The 21,942-nt window shown below is 42.8% G+C and overlaps 7 protein-coding genes across 7 annotated transcripts in view; all 7 read right to left on the bottom strand.

Annotated features, from left to right (window-relative positions):
* Positions 1-21,942, bottom strand: part of LOC306992573 (uncharacterized protein) — an 868,003-nt gene that overhangs the window by 43,920 nt on the left and 802,141 nt on the right. The window lies entirely within an intron of this gene.
* Positions 3,315-6,248, bottom strand: LOC306988347 (histone H3.2-like). The gene is made up of 3 exons (XM_079593285.1): positions 5,908-6,248; positions 4,264-4,803; positions 3,315-4,218 (listed from the first exon to the last, which is right to left on the bottom strand). The coding sequence occupies exons 1-2, from the start codon at positions 6,168-6,170 to the stop codon at positions 4,653-4,655; spliced, it is 414 nt and encodes a 137-aa protein (XP_079449411.1). The 5' UTR covers positions 6,171-6,248; the 3' UTR covers positions 3,315-4,218; positions 4,264-4,652.
* LOC306988358 (histone H4) lies at positions 3,432-3,743 on the bottom strand (the record flags this gene model as incomplete). Its single annotated transcript, XM_079593292.1, has 1 exon — positions 3,432-3,743. The coding sequence occupies one exon, from the start codon at positions 3,741-3,743 to the stop codon at positions 3,432-3,434; it is 312 nt and encodes a 103-aa protein (XP_079449418.1).
* On the bottom strand, positions 6,748-7,616 carry LOC306992766 (histone H2A-like). The gene has a single exon (XM_079601936.1). It carries the CDS (start codon positions 7,325-7,327, stop codon positions 6,941-6,943), a length of 387 nt encoding a protein of 128 aa, XP_079458062.1. The 5' UTR covers positions 7,328-7,616; the 3' UTR covers positions 6,748-6,940.
* LOC306992692 (histone H1-like) lies at positions 7,942-8,664 on the bottom strand. The gene has a single exon (XM_079601822.1). It carries the CDS (start codon positions 8,605-8,607, stop codon positions 7,996-7,998), a length of 612 nt encoding a protein of 203 aa, XP_079457948.1. The 5' UTR covers positions 8,608-8,664; the 3' UTR covers positions 7,942-7,995.
* Positions 12,236-12,610, bottom strand: LOC306992820 (histone H2B-like; the record flags this gene model as incomplete). Its single annotated transcript, XM_079602038.1, has 1 exon — positions 12,236-12,610. The coding sequence occupies one exon, from the start codon at positions 12,608-12,610 to the stop codon at positions 12,236-12,238; it is 375 nt and encodes a 124-aa protein (XP_079458164.1).
* Positions 20,435-21,724, bottom strand: LOC306992844 (histone H4). Its single transcript, XM_079602079.1, has one exon. It carries the CDS (start codon positions 21,512-21,514, stop codon positions 21,203-21,205), a length of 312 nt encoding a protein of 103 aa, XP_079458205.1. The 5' UTR covers positions 21,515-21,724; the 3' UTR covers positions 20,435-21,202.

Below are 21,942 nucleotides of genomic sequence, written 5' to 3' on the forward strand. Positions count from 1 at the left end.
TTTATAGTCCAGCTTTAGCAAACAATAGTATGCGGTGTTTAGCAATAGTAAGCTGCGCTAAGTAATAGTAAAATGAGTTTAGTAATAGCAAGCTGATTATAATCTAGGCATTGAATGCCTTGGCTGTCAGCAAAACTAAATATAGCGAGCAGCGAGCAACTGCAGGAAGTGTGTATTCTCTAGTCTTGCAGGAAGTGTGTATTCTCTAGTAAACGTAACAAGCCTTTAGCAAGTGCAGCTGTGGTTACAGAACAACACAAAATTTTCTTTGTCAAGCAATACATCTCAAAAGGTTATATTTTCACACAATGATTACATCATACAGTAACACACTTCAAAATGATTATATTTTTACACAGTGATTACTTCATTCAGTATGACATTTTAAATGGTTATCTTCTTTAACAGTCCGGATAGCTCTCCAACATGGGTTGTCGTATACTGGGCCGTGGTTTTCTTATTATGGCCTTTTTTTTAAAATCTTTTTCCGACATTGAATCTCAGGGTAAGCGAATGAAGTGCCACCCAAATTTCCAGTTCCCTTCACAGTGTGTGTGAGAGAATATGGTTGGAAGTGTTTTTGTAAGTTCATTAAAATTAAAGTTATCACTTTTCCCTACAATGTTTCCAACACACTGCGTGCTATATAGACGCATTTGGTGTGATCGGGTTGAACATTTAAACATACACACATGCATACCAAGGGAAAGAGAGCTGAAGCCGAATACAGGAAAGCAAAGAGTTATAGCATTGTTTGAAATTCAGCAGCAAACCTGGAGCAAACCATCAGTTTACTTCTAACATGCCCTTCTTTAAAAGGGGTAAGGACACTTAATGTACTGTAATATGGATACTGTAATAGCCATTATGCTCTATTTAAATATCTGTTGTAGTTCCACTGGGGGACACTGGGTGGAGTGTGCGTTTACTTGGTATATAGGTAACCAGAGAGGCCAGGTGTAATGAGGGAAGCAGACAATTTTTGACCGTGTCAGGATCATAAGGACATGCAAACTGGTGTATTACAATGTGTTTTGAGCATCAGAACTGAGACAAATGAGATAAATGCAGTACTGGACTGGAAGCGTCTTGTTTGGAGTCACGCGTCAGATAGCCCTACAAGCACCTCTACGCGACAAGATGGTCATTTGTCGCTACAGACACTTAATGTATCAAATAATGAGACTAAGTTCGATACTTGCATCTCTCGCCCATTTGAATTAAACTGTCCTGATGCAATTTGTTGAGGCTCCAGTTGATCTTTGATGATGTTGTCTTGATGAGAGAGAACCAGTGGGAGTCAGAGTCTCTTTGGTGAACTCTTACACACACAAAACTCGCAGTAAACTCGTACAGACAAACAATACTCGCTTACAGATCGACCACAGGCTCAGCTCCCTCCTACTTTCACTCGCTCCTACGAGTCTACATCCCTACCAGAAGCCTGTGATTGGTCAATGAGCGACGGCTCGTGGTATCATCACAGAGAGCCACAAAATCACTCTCCAGAACATTCTCATTCATGGTTCCTTGCTGGTGGAATGATCACCCCACCCTCGTCCGGAATGCAGAATCCCTGACCACATTCAAAAGACAACTGAAAACTCATCTCTTCCGTGAGCACTTGATATAAAAAAATATAAAAAATGAAAAAAAACCCTCTCCTTTACCCTCCCTTGTGTTGGCTTATGCTACTCTGAGCAATGCCAGAACTTTGTACTTTGAGCACTTCTTGCGTTATTTTTGCCTCTTCACGATGACTCGCTTGCTGTAGTCCTCAGTTGTAAGTCGCTTTGGATAAAGGCGTCTGCTAAATGACTAAATGTAAATGTAAATGTTGTGTAAAGATGATTCTCAGCTATGTTATGAAAGATATAATGTAATGAATTGATATACAATTTTGCTTAAGGCACTTATGCCTGTAAACATAGCCATAAATGCCATTCCCATTAAACACAATGTATCTTAACTATGTAATTTGCATATTAATGCTTTCCTGTAGCTCAGTGGTAAGAGCCTTGCGTTGTGGGTTCGATCCCAGAGGATTGCACATACCTATGTATAAAGGTATAGGATAATGCAATGTAAGTCGCTTTGGATAAAAGCGTCTGCCAAATGCGTAAATGTAAATGTGTTCATCCAACGAAAAAATAAGTGTTCTACATTCATAGGAATATTTATATAATTTGATATATCCTTTCCTATATGTTGTCTCATAAAAAAAAAAAAAACATTTTCCTGAGATGTTGATTGACAAACAACTTGAAAACAAGTTTGATTTAAATATATTTACAAAAAAAATAAAATTTTGCATAAGAGTGCTAAACTAATGTCAGTCGTTTTTTAAAAGACCAAGTTGTCCTGCTGAAACCTCCAAACGTTTGTTATCTCTGTAAAGCCCTGAATGTGACTTTGCAAGACTGCAGACTGAAAAACATGTATTGATAGAAATTCACTAAAATATAAGGTCCATTACAGTACAGAATAAACTGTACTTAAAAAAAACACATACAAATGTAGGATCAATAGTTAGTTAACATTAAATAATATTGCACAATGAACAACCTTTTTGAAAATATAGTTTTAACTGCAAAGCAAAATCGTGAGAACAGTAAAAAAAAAAAAAGTTTATTATTTGCATTTGCTTAAAGGATAATTCCGGTATTTAACACCTTGAGTCTATATTGTAGTTTGTTTTGGATGAACAAGAGTGGTGGACAACATTTTTTTGACAATGGTTCCTCTCTCGAGTTTTTGACTATAATAGAATTGGCCATGGACCCATTAAACATTGGAGTCAATGTGCATGTCCGAAAATGTCATTAAAACAACCTTTAACATTATTTTTCAAAACTGTGCAACTCACCGAGTGATTAGTGATGTTAGTTGATGTTCCAGAAACAAAAAGTGTTGCGAAATAAAGTTTCTGTCGTGTTTTATTCGTCATTTTGTAAAATCCCATTGTTGAAAAAATAGTTCCACTATAGCTAAATAAACGGATTGGAATCATATATTGCGACGATATATTGTTTATAATCATCAACGAACACCACTAACCACTCGGTGAGTTTAACAGTTTTGTAAACGAACATTATTGGCTGTTTTAATGACATTTTCGGACATGCCCATTGACTCCAATGTTTAATGGGTCCATGGCCAATTCTATTATAGTCAAAAACTCGAGAGAGGAACCATTGTCAAAAAAATGTTGTCCACCACTCTTGTTCATCCAAAACAAACTACAATATAGACTCAAGGTGTTAAATACCGGAATTATCCTTTAACTAATTTAATGCATCGTTTAGTGCAAGCACAATAATGAATTTAATATATTACAAAAATACAATTTCAGCAACCGGAAGCTTGCTCTTTGTGTGTAAATGTGTGTGGCTCTTAAAAGAGCCGTTGGGTTTTTCTTCTTCGTGGATCTCTTAACCGCCGAACCCGTACAGGGTGCGTCCCTGCCGCTTCAGCGCGTACACAACATCCATGGCGGTGACGGTCTTTCTCTTGGCGTGTTCAGTGTAAGTCACAGCATCACGAATGACGTTCTCCAGAAACACCTTCAACACACCGCGCGTCTCTTCATAGATCAGGCCAGAGATACGCTTGACGCCGCCACGCCGAGCAAGACGCCGAATAGCGGGTTTAGTGATTCCCTGGATATTATCGCGGAGAACCTTTCGGTGCCGCTTAGCGCCTCCTTTCCCGAGTCCTTTCCCGCCTTTTCCTCTTCCAGACATGACGACTGATACTCTTCAACTCACAACAAGCGAATGAAGAAGAACAGCTGGGGAAGAGGAGTTTATAGTCAGCTAGCGGACCTAGTTGAAACCACAATAATGGGCGGTTCTAGTAAACGTCAACAGTCTTTTGATGCCTTATACTAACTAGTGGAAAGAAATATAATTTAAGTAATATTGATAACGATATATTTTTAACGATTATAAAAACATTAACTTAAATCCGTTAAAAAACTAGACAATACAAATAAGCTTTCTAGACACAAGGTATAACCACAGAGCTTCAGTCATTTTGACCCGCGAGTGAAGGATTTATTACATGTAGGAGAGGATGAGGGTTAATAACTACACATACAAATTATATAGTGACTAAACAGCATACCACTAAACCTTAACTGCAATTAATTTCCTTTTAGGTTTAAATATAGCATTTTATCTAAAACCACTTTGGCAAAGTTCATAATAAAACGCCGTACTATGGAAATCATCTTTTGGCAAAGTTCATAATAAAACGCCGTACTATGGAAATCATCTTTTAGGGAGTTATTTAGGTTTTTATTAAATGAGCCTTTGGGTAGTGTGACTGCTGTGGACAAACATAAGCTTTCTAGACAAAAGAAGGTATAAGCATAGGGCTCAAGTGATTTTGACACGCGAGAGAAGGATTTGGTACACGTAGGAGGATGATAGTTAATAACTATATACAAATTACGTAATCAATATATTGTAGCATTAGACTAAAACAATTATTTAAATTGCTTTTAGATTTAAATAATGTACACAAATAACAATGTAGTTATAAGACATAGCAATTATATTTAACAACATTATAGTATGGAAATAAACTTTTAAGGAATTATTGAGGTGGCTCTTAAAAGAGCCTTTGGTATTTGTATGGTTGATGTGGATCTAAGCGCGCTCTCCGCGGATGCGGCGGGCCAGCTGGATGTCTTTGGGCATGATGGTGACTCTCTTGGCGTGGATGGCGCACAAGTTGGTGTCCTCAAACAGACCCACCAAATAAGCCTCGCTCGCCTCCTGCAGGGCCATGACAGCCGAGCTCTTAGAGTTGTGACGTTCGCGAACGAACCGATTCTTTTGAACGGCTCATAAACATGAACGATGGGAGCCGAGTCGCGGCTGGAGAGGAGCCGTTCTTTCTGTCATTCTTTTTTTCCTATGCGTGTTTCACACAGATGCACACAAAGGCTGCGTTTACACTTGGCATTAACATGCGATCACCATGATCCGATCAAGCAGATCGGATCATTAGCCAATCAGGACACCGTGCGTTTACATTTGTTCATATTAAGTAGCCTCTGTATCTGGATAACCGATCGGATTTCTGTTTCCTGCATTTATTTAAATTAGGTCTGTAGCACGACACCAATAAGAGTAAAGATTATACAAATTAAGCAATGTCCCAATTGCTTTCACTCACTCACTTTACTTTCCTGTGCAATCTCCATCCTTAAATCAAATTATGTTTTTTGAATGAAGGAATATTTCCAGAGTTGATCATACAAAAATAACCATATAAGTCACATCATCGATCATCGGGTGATGTCCTATTTGCAAAGTTTACAGTAGTAATAGTAGTAATAGTGGACTGTATGTAGACATTTCCATTTTATTTATTCTAATTTTATCTACAGTATATATTTAAAATGTTAAATATTTTTTGTTTTTTATCAAAATGTTCTTGTGTGGAATTGTTTGTAGTAAAAGCTATTTTGCACAGAAATTCATTTTTTTTGTGTGTGAGTAGCCTAGGTATTGTATGAATAACATAAGTCAACATAGCTTTGCATACACACACTTTGTACTAAAGGTAAATCCAAAATAGTGATGTTACTTTCTAAGCAGAGGGATGTTGTGGAACCCATATGGAATATAGTCCACACATGACAAATGAGGTGATAATCAATATTCAGAATAATTCAAACTCAGATATTGGTGTTTTAATTATTTGACTACAAATCTCACCTCATCATTCCTCCCAGTGATTATTTCCAGGATAAACTGAGATGCCCCCAAGTTGGCTTCTTAAAACTGACTAAATATTTAAAAAGAGCCAAAAGAGCCATTCTTTTGAACGGCTCTTTGAAAGGAACGGATCGTCAAGATCCGGATCCCCTCAAAGAGCCATAAATCCCATCTCTACGAGCTCTGGAAGCGCAGATCCGTCTTGAAGTCTTGAGCGATTTCTCTCACCAGACGCTGGAAGGGCAGTTTGCGGATCAGCAGTTCAGTGGATTTCTGATAACGGCGGATCTCTCTCAGCGCCACGGTACCGGGCCTGTAACGGTGAGGCTTCTTGACGCCGCCGGTAGCGGGTGCGCTCTTACGGGCGGCTTTAGTGGCCAGCTGCTTCCTCGGGGCTTTTCCTCCGGTGGACTTACGAGCGGTCTGCTTAGTTCTTGCCATTGCTTCGGAGGAGTTCTGATGCTGCTGTGAACAGAAAAACGAATGAAATGTTCATGGAACAGAGCGCTATTTATGCCTAGAGTTGCCATGCGCTCATTGGATGGCTTTGCTTCAGAGGCATTCGATTGGTTATTTCTGGCATCTCAAAATGACAGTTGGCCAATGGCTGTAACGTTTCGCCTCCTGTTTTCAAACAAGACACGACAGTTTGTGATTCCCGCTCAAACATTATTTGATTCTCTTTGTATACATGACAATGAAATCAGGTATAAAGTTGTAAAGCAAAACCCGTGATTTTTTAAAATATAATTTAAAGTGTAGACTTGGACTTGTGGCACTAATAGTAAAAACTGAGATTAGTTATTCACCACGTTGTGTTTAATTCAGTTGTGTGTATTAGCAATGTTAATAAAACACGTTTATGAATTTCCATAATACATTTGTTAAATCTTTAATGACATGTTTCTAGTCAGATTTTGAGATTTTAAAAAAATATTTGTCATTGAAAACAAACAAATCAATGCAATCTCAGACACTTAAAGAGCAGTCTTTTAGCTTTTGTAAGAGATGTCTCTTTTGTAGTCAGCATTGCACATTACAAGAACGGGTCAAATTCATGGGCATTTGGCAGCAATGTATTTTGTATTTGTTTTAATCAAACGGACTTTAATAGTTATTTGAATAAAAAAGGGACGAATGAAATCACTCTCTCAGGGAGAAATTGTGTGGCTCTTAAAAGAGCCTTTGGTGTGAAGAGAATCTCGGTCGGGTTACTTGGCCTTCGCGGGCTTCTCGGTCTTCTTGGGCAGCAGCACGGCCTGAATGTTGGGCAACACGCCGCCCTGAGCGATGGTCACGCCGCCCAGAAGCTTGTTCAGCTCCTCGTCGTTGCGCACCGCCAGCTGCAGGTGTCGAGGGATGATGCGGGTCTTCTTGTTGTCCCGAGCGGCGTTTCCAGCCAACTCCAGGATCTCAGCGGTCAGATACTCGAGCACAGCGGCCAAATACACCGGAGCACCGGCGCCGACGCGCTGGGCATAGTTGCCTTTGCGGAGAAGCCTGTGAACACGGCCGACGGGGAACTGCAGTCCCGCCCTGGAAGAGCGACTCTTGGCCTTAGCACGAGCCTTTCCGCCGGTTTTACCTCGTCCACTCATTATTAAAATCAGTTACTACGTACAAACTGATCAGCCTTAAGTAACAGAATAATGATCAACGTCTCCACACACAGTCTTTAAATGAGATTGCCAGTCGCCCATTGGTTTAGACTGTGATAAGATTCGAACCAATCACTGAACTTCTCTCCAAAGCCCAGCCCCCTTTTTGGCCGAAATGAGACGGAGATGAAACCTCTGAAATGTAAGAAATGCAAACAAGTACAAAAAGTATATTATATGTTCCTACCAAAAGTGCTATACATTTAACAGACTGTATCCTGTGCACATGAACCAGATCTGATTCTGTACAGTATTATTATCCTAAATGTAATAGTATAATAGTTTTCAGTGATAACTTATCACACACAATTATTTTGTGTGTGTGTGTTGCCACATTTCTCCAGCATAATATTTTGTGTATATTCTTTACTGTTACACAACATCCCATTTGGACTGTGATAACTTTGAATCCTCATAAGCTTTTTGAACATGTTCAAACTATTTCGGTGTACGTTACCTGAACTGTATACCTAAACGTGACTTATTGCAAGTCACATATCGGCTATTGGTTTCCAGAATTAACAAATCATTCAAATTGATGAGTTTTGCTCTTTACTCAGAGTTTGTGGTTGGCTCTTAAAAGAGCCGTTGAGAGACAAACAAAATAATTATTTCTTTTTGGGAGCTGCCTTTTTAGGCTTGGCGGCTTTAGGTTTCGCAGTTTTGGGTTTGGCTGCCTTTGCCTTTTTCGGGCTCTTGGCTGCTTTCTTAGGAGTCGCTGCTTTCTTAGGACTCGCCGGTTTCTTTGCCTTCTTGGGACTCTTCGTTGCCTTTTTAGCGGCGGGTTTCTTCACCTTCTTCGGGGATTTCTTAGCGACGACCTTCTTTGGTGCTGCAGTTTTGGGCTTCTTAGCGGCAACGGGTTTCTTGGCTTTAGGAGCCGCTTTCTTGGCGGGTTTCTTCTTGGTCTCGGTTTGCTGCTTGTTGAGTTTGAAGGAGCCCGAAGCTCCGGTCCCTTTGACCTGAACCAGAGTGCCTTTAGTCACCAGGCTCTTGATGGCGGTCTTGACGCGGGAGTTGTTCTTCTCCACATCGTATCCACCGGCAGCGAGCGCTTTCTTCAGGGCGGCGAGGGACACACCGCTTCTCTCCTTGGATGCGGACACAGCCTTAACGATCAGCTCGCCGACGCCTGGACCTGCTTTCTTGGCTTTCACAGCGGACTTCTTCCTGGGCGCTTTAGCCGGGGAGGCAGCGGGAGCTGGGGCGGTTTCTGCCATTTCTCTTTCACTCTCAGATCGGATCTGTAGTCTTTCAAACTCTGTCTGGATTCAGCAATGACTGAACAGCGCTCGAGCGGCGCTGCGGTCTTAAACAACACATGAGAACCTCGTAGACTCAACCTGCCCCGCTCGGTGTCTGCTTATCGCTGACGCTTGTGTTTCCTTCTCTTACATTTGGACTAAATCTGGAGCTGTTAAATAGTTTGACACAATCAAAACAAAGTGAACACCAAGCAGAGGTTCTGGGCTTTCATTAGAGACTAAAAAACGCGACGATGAAACGTTACTTTTGCCTTCGTCAGACCAAATCCAAGGCGAGCATCAGCCGCGGGGAAAAGCCGCGTTCAAATATGATGAATAGTTTTAATGGAAACTTTGATTAAAGCCTGAACGCGTTCTCTGTGTGTTCAGCAAACAGTCTGAAAGAGACTTTAATTAAATCAGCATCCGTGTTGAGCCTTAGGAGGTTTTCATACAGCTGTTGCTTTGGGCAGCTTGAAGCACACGAACATCATCTCCGACTCCGAGTCTGTCTGTTACTCTCATGTCTGGTCCTCATCTTCGGTTGCAGATTATTCATATGTTATCTCATTAAACACGTTAAATACATCTTTGATGTAGGCCAACATTATATCACGACACATTTTAATTGTAATAAAGTATTTTGTCTCCCGTTTCGCCATTCATCTCTTTGACAGCACATCCTAATGTCCTTTTAACCACACTATGCATGCTAATTCATAACACAGTCATGTATGTACAATGGGCCAATATATTTAATTACGGTTATTTAGATTATTTTTTTTAATTATGGTGTGAACTGAAATGATGAGGATAATGGATTAGTGCTGAGTCTACAGGTTTGTTAGTTTCAACCAAATCACTGCGGATGTGCTCAGACTATAACAGAACCCATTTAATGATGTTAAAACCATTTAAACATTTAGTTTTGCTGCAGGTCTCAGTTTTGTGGAAGTTTATTAACCTCTCCTAAATTCAGGGGCTTTTCCTTTTTTGAAAACATCAAGGAATGAGGCCAAAATATGTAACATTAATAATATAGATTATTAAATGCTGTAAGTAAAAAAAAAAAAAAACTTTGTTTTATTGTGTCTGTGTGTTATTTGCATTGATTTGTAAAGGGACAGTTCTTCTTTAGAACAAAATATATTTTGTAAGCTTTAGTGACCACTGACTTTCATTGTATGGACAAATTATTACCTTTGATGTTCCACAGAAGAAAGAAAGTAAATGGTGACAAAAATCTTGGGTTACACCATAGCGACTTTATCATATTTGAAACACAAATAAGCCTTTAAATGATAAACATACTGTACACAATATGCCTTCGTTTAGACAAACTATCAAGTCAAATTTGTTAATTTATATTATTCAAACATTTTGAAAAAATAAATCTGAATGAGATCATCTGCTGAGCCAAGATAAGAGTCGCAAACCGGCTCGGATAAAGTTTGTGTGCTTCAATCTGACCAAGACAACAACTTAATATGAAAGTCAAGAAGTGTTTTCTCTTTAAGAACCGCTCACTAACTCTGAACAGAGAGCAAAACTCTTTGATGAACTTATTTCACCCGCAGTCTTGATTGTTGCTGATATAATTTGAAGAGTGTATGTTTAAATAGTTGTTTCCTCACTTAAATACAGCAATGTTTTGCACATATTGCCTGTGAGTCAAAATCCACAACATGAATATTTTTTTTATCCATTTTCTGTTTTCCATTCCATTTTCCATAATCTGTTTTATACATATTTTAATTTTATTTTACCAGGAACATTTCAATGGTTTCTGTCATCTCTTCTGTCTTAATAGTCTAATTTTCTTGTGTGGTTTAATGGTACTGGAATTTGAAGCATCAATGGGGAGGAGAAAAGAAAAACTTTATAATAAAATAAAATTACTTAACCCCTTATATATTGGGCCCCACAGCCATTACATATTTAAAACAGTAATATCCTATTTAAAACAGTAATATACTATACTAAACCTAAACTAATCTTGACAAACTATATTTCATTTGAAAGCTCACAATCTCTAGTTTACATATTTGGTGACTGATTTTCAAAATAAATTAGCCGTAATTTATCAATTTGCAACAAGAATATTTTCATACTCCTAATGTGTGTTCAGAGCTTTATTTTCAAATAGTGATGAACATGAAAACCTCAGTTTGTTTTCATGCCAAGAGTTCAAAAGATAGCATCCATTCAATTATCTTAGAAAAAAAGGTCTGAAAATTATTTAAATATAAAGAAAAAAATTATAGATTCAGCATTTGTGATGTGGCAGACAGCTATAATAAACATAGGCCTACGTGTTCTTCTTTTCTTTGAGGTTGAATTCATTTCAAAATCTGCCTAACTTCCAACACTACTTCTGAATGGGATGTCTACTTCATAAATTGTATGAAAATTGTAAAAATAATGGTTCAGACTCAAACAACTTATGGAAATGGAGGCGCCCTTACATGGGCAGTGATGTTCACTAGTGGAGAAGTGTGGTACTGCGCCCCAAACTAAATCTCACTGTGAATGCTTATTTTTTTTGAGATATCAACCTAAACTTTGAAACACAACTTGTTCAGATTTTTGGCTTTGATTATTATTATTTTTATATATTTTTTTGTTGTTGCATTTTTAGAGTCCACCAGGTTTTGAATATATATACATTTTATATAAAATATGAATCATGACATTTTTAACATTGTACATTTTCATAAACTCAAACTTCTAAACTTTTTTTTTGTTTAACTTTAATTTATTTCACTTCTGCCAAATGTCTTCTTTAAAACAAGACCAATCTTACATCTATATTCAAAGCATTCTTGAATTACAACCATTTAAGTTCGGAATGTGCATTTTCATGTCTATTTAAAAAAAAGGGGGGTGCCGCTTAATATGTGATCATTAAATTCTACTTTCCAATCCTATTATTTTAGGATAATTTAAGTAATTAGCTCTTCAGTCTTGATTTATAACCTAGAATACTGTCTAACACTTGACGGCTGCTCGGTCAAGTCTCCGTCGTCATTCTTTCTAAGTTAGCCTACTCTGATCTTCACAATCTTCATCTGTTAGATACAATATTTATTGATTAAGATTTATTTGAATTTGTCCCTTTAATTTTACATTTTTCATTTGTTATTCCTTATTCAAATTTTATCTTTGACAATCATTTCTTGTCTGCCTGGATCCCATTGCACCACAAACTTTTGTGAGCAGCCACACATCTGTTGTCACATTCTGGTTATTAATCAGTTATAACAGATTAGAATGACCGGTTTTAATGTATTTTTTCCATCTTTAAATAAAAATACATCAAGGTGATTTAGATTGGTGAATATATATTTATATATATTCACCAATGCACACACACACTTTGTTCTAGCCTAAAAAGCTTAAGTTTGAGCATGTTTAAGTAATCTGTATAATAATGAAAAAGTAAACAGCTAAAACTTGGCGGATTCAAGATATTTTTTACCAAAATCAGCAAAAACGGCAAATAGTAGTCATTACATTCTTAAAAATATTGCAGGAAAACTGTAGCTCTTTTCACAGACATTATGTGTGGCTCTTAAAAGAGCCTTTGTGTTGTTGAGCGGATCCTCTACTTTGAGCTGGTGTATTTGGTGACCGCTTTAGTGCCCTCGGACACGGCGTGTTTGGCCAGCTCTCCGGGCAGCAGCAGACGCACGGCGGTCTGGATCTCTCTCGATGTGATGGTGGAGCGCTTGTTGTAGTGAGCGAGACGAGACGCTTCACCGGCGATGCGCTCGAAGATGTCGTTGACGAAAGAGTTCATGATTCCCATCGCCTTGGAGGAGATCCCGGTGTCGGGATGGACCTGCTTCAGGACTTTGTACACGTAGATCGCGTAGCTCTCCTTCCTGGACTTTCTGCGCTTCTTTCCGCCCTTGCCGGCGGTTTTAGTGACGGCCTTCTTCGAGCCCTTCTTGGGAGCGGACTTCGCTGGTTCAGGCATGATCGCGTTCAGAGAACAATAACGCTGAATCATGCAGGAGGAGTTTTATACACGGCTCTATGCTAATTTCAAGAGGGAAGAACGAGCTCTGTGATTGTGAGTCTTCCTGGACAAACCCATAGAACGATTTCATTGGTCATTGAACATTCACTGAATTGTAGGCGATCCAATCAGAAGCTTTGAAATGTTAATCACGCCCATCGACAGCGACCATCCCCCGTGACTCCATTCCTTTGTTTCATTTTCCCGGAATGAATAAGTGGATTATTGTGAATAATTTCATATGCAAAGGATTCTATATAATTGCAACATTTATTTAGAAGCAGAAATAGCACATTGTATTATGCATACGGTAATCTACATAAAAAAAAATACATAAAAAACAAACAATGACCACTAATTCCGAGAGTCTTTATAACAATGTTTAATTAACTGCAAAGCAGAATCGTGAATTTAACACAGTAAAAAAAAAAAATTTGTCCTCATTTTAATTTGCTTTAGAAATCACTTAAAGGAGAACTCCGGTCAATTTTAACATTGAGCTCAATTTTTAGTAAATTTGGAGTGCTGTCAATACAGAGAACAACGACAAAAATCGGTGTTGCCTACACTGTGTTATCCTATTTTTAAAATTTGCACCCTGTTGACTTGAATGGGGCAAGTTTTAAACCTGCTTTTTTCCTCTTAACATATTTGATGTGTCACTACAAGTGCCCAGCCATGTTGAGTGATTCCTTAAGAGTGAACACGAGTGAATCTGACTGCAGTAGATGTGAAAAATATGAATAAAAATGATGTTATATCAGCCAGCGCACATACCTGTATTTAGTTCCTGTTTTCGGTGGAAGTCCAAAGTAGTCGATTGTCGAGTTCACGCGCATAGGTTTAGTTACTATGATCACGCGCGTGAACTCGACAATCGACTACTTTGGACTTCCACCGAAAACAGGAACTAAATACAGGTATGTGCGCTGGCTGATATAACATCATTTTTATTCATATTTTTCACATCTACTGCAGTCAGATTCACTCGTGTTCACTCTTAAGGAATCACTCAACATGGCTGGGCACTTGTAGTGACACATCAAATATGTTAAGAGGAAAAAAGCAGGTTTAAAACTTGCCCCATTCAAGTCAACAGGGTGCAAATTTTAAAAATAGGATAACGTACTCGGTTACTAACGTAACCTCGGTTCTCTCTAGGAGAGGGAACGAGTACTGCGTCGAAGAACGCTACGGGAAAGATATTTCTTTGTCGAGATTGAAGCCAAAAATTAATCCTTAATTTTGTAATATTGTAAAACGCTTTTCTGAAGCATACAACCTAGGCGGAGCAATACAGCTCACCCATTGGCTGCTCTGCCAGAAAAGCACAGCCTATGCGAGGCCAGGACGCTGACCAATGAGGGCGCTTCGCGCCCTTCTGCGTCACCTCCCGCCCAAACAGGCGTGGCCTAGGCCTATAAATACGAGCATAGCTGTCTAACACGCCGATTTTCGTCAATGAAGCGACGCAGCGTGGACACGCACGGCATGAGACGCAGTACTCGTTCCCTCTCCTAGAGAGAACCGAGGTTACGTTAGTAACCGAGTACGTTCTCTTACGTAGAGTTCTCTCGTACTGCGTCGAAGAACGCTACGGGAACCCCATGTAAAACGCCGTGCGTGCTCTTGGACCGACACAGACACCTAAGGGCGCGCGCGCCCTGGTATACAAGTGCCTACCCCAAGAAGTATAGGGAGAGCGGCTAAAATAGCATCATCCCTTATAGTAGTGCCTCTTAAGGCATAATAGCATATATATGTAAATATAGATATATATGAGGGGTAATAGCATGCTCATGGGACACATTGTCAGTGAGTGATGCTTAAACATTGAAGTGACCTGGGCCGCAGCGCGGGGCAGGAACACTTATACATATTAGACATTGAAGTGACCTGGGCCGCAGCGCGGGGCAGGAGCACTTGTACATATTACCATTGAAGTGACCTGGGCCGCAGTGCGGGGCAGGAACACTTGTACATAGTCTTCTAGACCGAGAGCAGTTTAGCCTGCAACGCAGGAACCTCTAGGTTATAGAACCTAATAAATGTAGACGGGGAGGCCCAGCCTGCCGCCATACAGATATCATGTAACGAGATTCCGCTATACCAAGCCCATGAAGAGGCCATGCCTCTCGTGGAATGTGCTCTGATGCCCAAAGGGCATTCCAAGCCTCTAGATGCGTAGGCTAGCGCAATGGCGTCCACTACCCATCGAGACAGACTCTGTTTCGTTGCGGCTCGTCCCTTGGAGCGCCCGCTGAACGAAACAAAGAGCTGCTCCGTCTGTCGAAAAACAGCGGAGCGGGACACGTAAGCTCTTAATGCCCTGACCGGGCAAAGGGAGCTATTTCCGTCCTCTGAGGCCGGCAGGGCCGACAGGGAGATGACCTGAGCCCTGAACGGTGTGTTGAGGGACTTAGGCACGTACCCATGCTTCGGTTTCAATACGACTATAGAGTCGTTTGGCCCGAAGTCCATACAAGAAGCTCTCACTGAGAGCGCTTGCAAGTCTCCCACACGCTTCACTGAAGCGAGAGCCAAAAGAAACACGGTCTTGAGAGACAGGTGTTTCATGTCAACTGAGTGAATAGGCTCGAAAGGGGCCCCTTTCATAGCGTTCAACACTGTAGAAAGGTCCCAAACGGGGACTGAAGGAGGCCTTGGAGGGTTTAACCTCCTGGCGCCTCTCAGGAAGCGGACCACCAGGTCGTTCCTGCCTAGTGAATGGCCAAGCGTTGGATTAACGAACGCTGATATGGCAGCCACATAGACTTTGACCGTGGATGGGGTTCTTCCCTTATCCAATAGCTCTTGCAAGAAGGAGAGAATCTCCGGTTCTCCACACTGAAGTGGTGACAGACCTTGATCTGAACACCATCCAGAGAACACCGACCATTTGGAAGCGTAGAGCCGTCTAGTAGACGGAGCCCTAGCTTGTTCGATCGTGTCTAACACTCCTCTTGGGAGGTTAGCGGGTACCCGTTTATGGCCCATACGTGTAGGGACCAAAGCTCGGGGTGAGGATGCAGAATCGAGCCCTTGGCCTGTGAGAGGAGGTCTCTCCTCACTGGAATCGGCCACGGGGCAGTACTTTTCAGTCGCATCAAAGCTGGGAACCAGGTCTGATTCGTCCAGAATGGAGCAACTAGCAGTACTGAGCATCCGCTCTCCTTGATACGCTCCAGCACTTGAGGCAGGAGTGAGACAGGAGAAAGAGCATAAAGCGGGCGGCGGGGCCAGACTCTGGCCAGCGCGTTCGCGCTCTTCAAAAAGAATTCTTGGCAATGAGCGTTTTCCTGGTTTGCAAACAGGTCTATTTCCGCTCTGCCGAACGTTTTCCACAGCAGACGCACTGTCTGTGTGTGTTGGGACCACTCTCCCGTGGGAACGTTGTTCCGTGAGAGTCTGTCCGGGCCTACGTTCAAGTGGCCTGGCACGTGCATTGCTCTTAACGAGCGCAGGTTGTGCTGGGCCCACACCAGTATGCGTTCCGCTAACCTGAATAGGTTCCGGGATCTCACGCCACCCTGGCGGTTTATGTAGGCTACTACCGACATGTTGTCCGAGCGGACCAGGACGTGGTGTCCTTTTATCCGGGGACAGAAGCGCCTCAGCGCAAAGTCCACTGCCATCATTTCCAGGCAGTTTATGTGCGGTAGTTCGGCTCGCTCTGACCACTGGCCAAAGAGCGGACTGCCGACGAGCAGTGCTCCCCAGCCTGAGGTGGACGCGTCCGTGGACACCACCTTCAGGCTCGAGGAAGTCCCCAGGCTTACACCTGACCGGTACCAGTCTGACGCTCTCCATGGTGTCAGGGCTGAAATGCATTCCTGAGTGACCTTGAGCCGATAGCGACCGTGTAACCATGCTCGGCGCGGTACGCGCGCTCTCAACCAGAACTGTAGTGGGCGCATGCGCAGCAGGCCCAACTGCAGCACTGTTGAGGCTGAGGCCATGAGGCCCAGCATTTTCTGAAATCTCCTGAGTGGCACTATGTGGCCGCTGAGGAAGGATTTCGCCATTTGCAGGGTATTTCGCCTGCGCTGTGATGACAGCTGTGCTGTCATAGACAGTGAGTTCAGATCCAGTCCTAAAAAGGAGATCCTTTGACTGGGAAACAGTGAACTTTTCTCCCAATTGACTCTCAGATCTAAGCACTCGAGGTGATCGAGTATTAGTGTCTTGTGGTGAGCGAGTTCTGACGGCGATTGAGCCAGAATTAGCCAATCGTCCAAATAGTTCAGAATTCGAACGCCCCGGAGTCTCAGGGGTGCCAGCGCCGCGTCCATGCACACTGTAAATGTACGAGGTGCTAGGGATAGGCCGAATGGCAGGACTGTGTACTGATATGCCCGGCCCTCGAAGGCGAATCTCAAAAATCGCCTGTGACGTGACGCAATTTGTATGTGAAAATACGCGTCTTTCAGATCTATTGCCATAAACCAGTCTCCTCGGCGAATTTGCGCGAGGATACTTCTGGTCGTGAGCATTCTGAACTTCCGCTTTGTTAGCGTTTTGTTCAGACGCCTTAGATCTAAAATGGGTCTGAGACCCCCGTCTTTCTTCGGTACCAGGAAATATCTGCTGTACAGACCCCCTTCGCTCTGAGCTTGAGATAAAGGCTCTATGGCCCCTTTGCTCAATAGCTTCGCTATTTCGGCTCGAAGTAGATGTGCTACTTCTGTTTTTACCGTGGTTTCGACTTTTCCCGTGAAACGGGGAGGGCGTCGATGAAACTGTAGCGAATAGCTTCTTTTATAGTCTCTAGCACCCATTCTGAGACCCCGGGAAGTCCTTCCCATGCATCTGCACGTGTGACTAGGGGTTGAATGTAATCTGGGCCCTGGTCGCGAAATGGCGGCGACACGAGAGCAACCGTGTGCTGTAACATGGACGCCGTGGCGTGTGAGGCGGGGGGGCATGTTTAACACAGTATGCATCCCGCGCGCGCTCGGCTCTCTGTGTCGAGAGAGCGCGCGCGGGACGAGTCCCGTAGGGCTCGTTATGCTTGTGAATAAACGTGGGCGCTTGGTGGCGGGCACATTTATAACACCGGGGACACTGTGTTTGTGTACTGACTGACCGTTCGTTAGTTTCGTTTATACAGAAACCGCGGAACGTGCAGTGTGTAGTGGTTGTGGGCACTTGGCAGTGGACACGCTTACTACATGTAAAGCACAATCGATCTGAGTCGATTTTAAGTGTGCAAACCCTGTGTTGAACGGGGCTGCCCGTAGGGCTCGTATATTTGTGAATAAATGTGGGCGCGTGGTAGCGGGCACATTTATAACACCGGGAATACTGTGTTTGTGAACTGACTGATCGTCCGTTGGTTTCGTTTTTACAAAAAAAAAACGCGGAACGTGCAGTGTGTAGTGGTTGTGGGCACTGGACAGTGGGCACGCTCACTACATGTAAAGTACAAACGACCTGAGTCGTTTTTATGTGTGCAGACCCTGTGTTGTACGGGGCTGTGCTTGCACGGGTTGAAAAACCGGGCTCTGGTCGCGAAATGGCGGCGACACGAGAGCAGTCGTGTGCTGTAACATGGCGTGATGCGGGGGCGCGCTTATCGAGCGGGCAGCACGCGCGCGCGCTCAGCTCTCTCAGCTGAGAGAGAGAGAGAGAGAGCACGCGGTGCGAGCTCCGTAGAAACCATGTTGACATGTAGCTTGTAGTGATTGTGGGCACTTGAAAGCGGGCACGCTCACTACATATAGTGCACAATGTATTGTGTGGGGCTGTGCTTGTGTGTATGAATGGGCACTGGGTCGTGGGCATTGCAGTTACACACATTACATCATCGGCTGTGGCCGGGACACCGTGTAGCACAGAGAGTACTGTCTATCAGAACCGACTGACCGTGCATTCGTTTCGTTTTTACAGAAACCACGGGACATGCAGTGTGTAGTGATTGTGGGCACTAAAAAGCGGGCACGTTCACTAACTTACATGTATTGCACAATCGACACGAGTCGATTTTATGTGTGCAAGCCCTGTATTGTGCAGGGCTGTGCTTGTGTGTATGAATGGGCACTGAGTCGTGGGCATTACGGATACACACATTACACCATCGGCCGTGGCCGGGACACCAGAAAATACATTTTCAGATTTACCTGGGGCGTCGTGAAAACGGCGTTTGTGTGCAGGCAAACGAGCATTGATGCTGATTTGGTGACTGCAAAATACACTGGCACGGTCGCGTATGTTGGGACTGTGCGAGCGAGACATTTTAGTGAAATCCGGCCGCGGCGGGATTTTAACACTGTAGCTTCCCTCGAAGCAGAAGTGCGCATCCTGGCTAAAGACGGGGCTTTCCGGGACTCCGCGCTTTCTTCGTGAATTCAGGAAGAAAAGGGCGCGGGTCGTGAGGACGGTAACGTACGTTCCTCTGCAGAAAAACAGCCATCCAGCCGGTAAGCGCATCGATGCTGGTCTTTCTCCGTCGACGCTCATGAGCGGCGGGGGAGGGGAGATCCTCGGAGCTCGCCCATCCGAAGCGGGAGAGAAAAGCAGTCTTCCTCCACAGACGCGGCTTCACCTTCCTCGTTCATGACGGACGCGGCGGCACACAGCGGCCATTGTCCGTCGATCATAGAGTCCAGCGAAGCGGGCGGAGAAGCTGGCGGCAGCAGCGGCGAGCACCTCGTGGTGAAGGGAGGTTCCGGGCTCTGCTAAGCACGGCGCTTTTCACGGCGCGGCACTACAGCAGGCGGAAAAGATGCAGCTTCAGTAAATGAACGCCAGGCGAGTCCGCAGAGTCACCGTAGGCATCAAATTACAGCGATGGCAGCCGCCATCGACGAGAGCTGAAGCTGCGTGATACTCACAGGCAGGAAACACAGCACGTGGTCCCTGTCGCTGAGCGGGGCTCTACACGAGCCACAGGAGGTGCGAGGCATCTTGAAAAAGACGCTCGGCTCTCTAGTGGTGGAAAAACTGTGTGTTGCGACGGCGAACACACACACAAAACACACACACATAATGTAAAGGATATTCCACGCCGGAGAAGCGCAGCAGGGAACGGCGGCTGAAGGCGGCGAAGACCAGCGGCTTCAGGTAAGAGGCGCGTCCTGCTGAGGTGCTTGTATCCAAACGGCTGTGGCGGCTCGAATCCAATCCAACGATGCGTGTAGCTCGTGAATTTTAGAAAATCGGCGTGTTAGACAGCTATGCTCGTATTTATAGGCCTAGGCCACGCCTGTTTGGGCGGGAGGTGACGCAGAAGGGCGCGAAGCGCCCTCATTGGTCAGCGTCCTGGCCTCGCATAGGCTGTGCTTTTCTGGCAGAGCAGCCAATGGGTGAGCTGTATTGCTCCGCCTAGGTTGTATGCTTCAGAAAAGCGTTTTACAATATTACAAAATTAAGGATTAATTTTTGGCTTCAATCTCGACAAAGAAATATCTTTCCCGTAGCGTTCTTCGACGCAGTACGAGAGAACTCTACGTAAGAGAACACAGTGTAGGCAACACCGATTTTTGTCGTTGTTCTCTGTATTGACAGCACTCCAAATTTACTAAAAATTGAGCTCAATGTTAAAATTGACCGGAGTTCTCCTTTAACCCTCCAGGCAACATGGTCTAATTTATTTTTATTTTCACAAAATGAGACACCCATTTATTGTTATCTCATGGTAGAAGAACTAAAATAACAATCAATGAGAGTGCAAAAAAAAAACATGCACCCACGGGGGTCCATTTTTTTTCTTGTTTCAGCACATGTGCACAGGGCTCCATGTTTTCCCCAATGAAAAGTTAATTTTTAATAATTTGCGTACTTAATCACCCACACAAATATGAGTCACCTTCACTGGTAAGTATAGAAGTATTTTCAAGAACTTTACAATATATATCATTAAATGTTTTTGGAGGAAATAACAAAAAACTGTTGCCTCAAGGCAATATTGCACCACAATTAATCGCTTAAGGCCAAAGCAGGCACACTATTGAAATACAAATATATTATTTTTTGTAAGGAAAAGAGTTAGAATTATCTAAATATTGAGATAAAATACTTATAAGAATAGTAATCACATACTAAATCTACACACATGTTATATAGCAACTAAAAAAAGGCATACAACAACTGGCCCCTGTTCCACTGTGATACAGTGTTGCCTGAGAGCAACAGCTGGGTATGAAATATGTTATTCTTTATAACATGACATTTGTAATTAATTACAAACTAGATAAAAGTGTGTGGTTAAAGAAATTGATGTGCTCAATTTATTTTTTGCTACATGAAAATGTATAATTTAAAATTTGTCCATTGCTATAAGCTTTTTGCGACAACAAACTTTTGAAAAACAAATAAATGTTATTGTTTATTTATACTGTTATAGTGTCAATTTGAAACCGGAAAAACATTTATTATTTGTATCTCACTGGTATATTATATACCATAGAGTTTAAGCACCGTTTCACCATAACAATTATTAATTCACTACATTACAACACTACCCAGTTCACCATCTGGAAACTCGCTCTTAGTGTGTAAATGTGTGTGGCTCTTAAAAGAGCCGTTGGGTTTTTCTTCTTCGTGGATCTCTTAACCGCCGAACCCGTACAGGGTGCGTCCCTGCCGCTTCAGCGCGTACACAACATCCATGGCGGTGACGGTCTTTCTCTTGGCGTGTTCAGTGTAAGTCACAGCATCACGAATGACGTTCTCCAGAAACACCTTCAACACACCGCGCGTCTCTTCATAGATCAGGCCAGAGATACGCTTGACGCCGCCACGCCGAGCAAGACGCCGAATAGCGGGTTTAGTGATTCCCTGGATATTATCGCGCAGAACCTTTCGGTGCCGCTTAGCGCCTCCTTTCCCGAGTCCTTTCCCGCCTTTTCCTCTTCCAGACATGACCACAGATACTCCTCAACTCACAACAAGCGAATATAGAAACACAGCTGGGGAAGAGGAGTTTATAGTCAGCTAGCGGACCTAGTTGAAACCACAATGGGCGGTTCTAGTAAACGTCACCAGTCACGCCTCCTGCTGTCCAGCTCAGTCTTATTTTCGGGTACACAAAGGCAAAGCTAGAAAATAGATTAAATCAGTCTTATATTTGTGTATCATAACCCATAATTGTTCATTCGTTCTTTATAAATGTTTGACTCATGCTTACTACACAAAATTGAGACGCGCATACGAATATATTACAACATATTTTCATAGCAGAATGGGAGGAAATTACCGCAGTGCCATGTGTAGCTGCTACATAAATAATGCAGCGTCAGTGACTTACATTAAAAATGCTTAGAAGTCACAAACTTGTTTATTTTTTTAAA

Source organism: Phoxinus phoxinus, assembly GCF_949152265.1.
Source record: "Phoxinus phoxinus genome assembly, chromosome: 2".
NCBI classification, from domain to species: domain Eukaryota; kingdom Metazoa; phylum Chordata; class Actinopteri; order Cypriniformes; family Leuciscidae; genus Phoxinus; species Phoxinus phoxinus.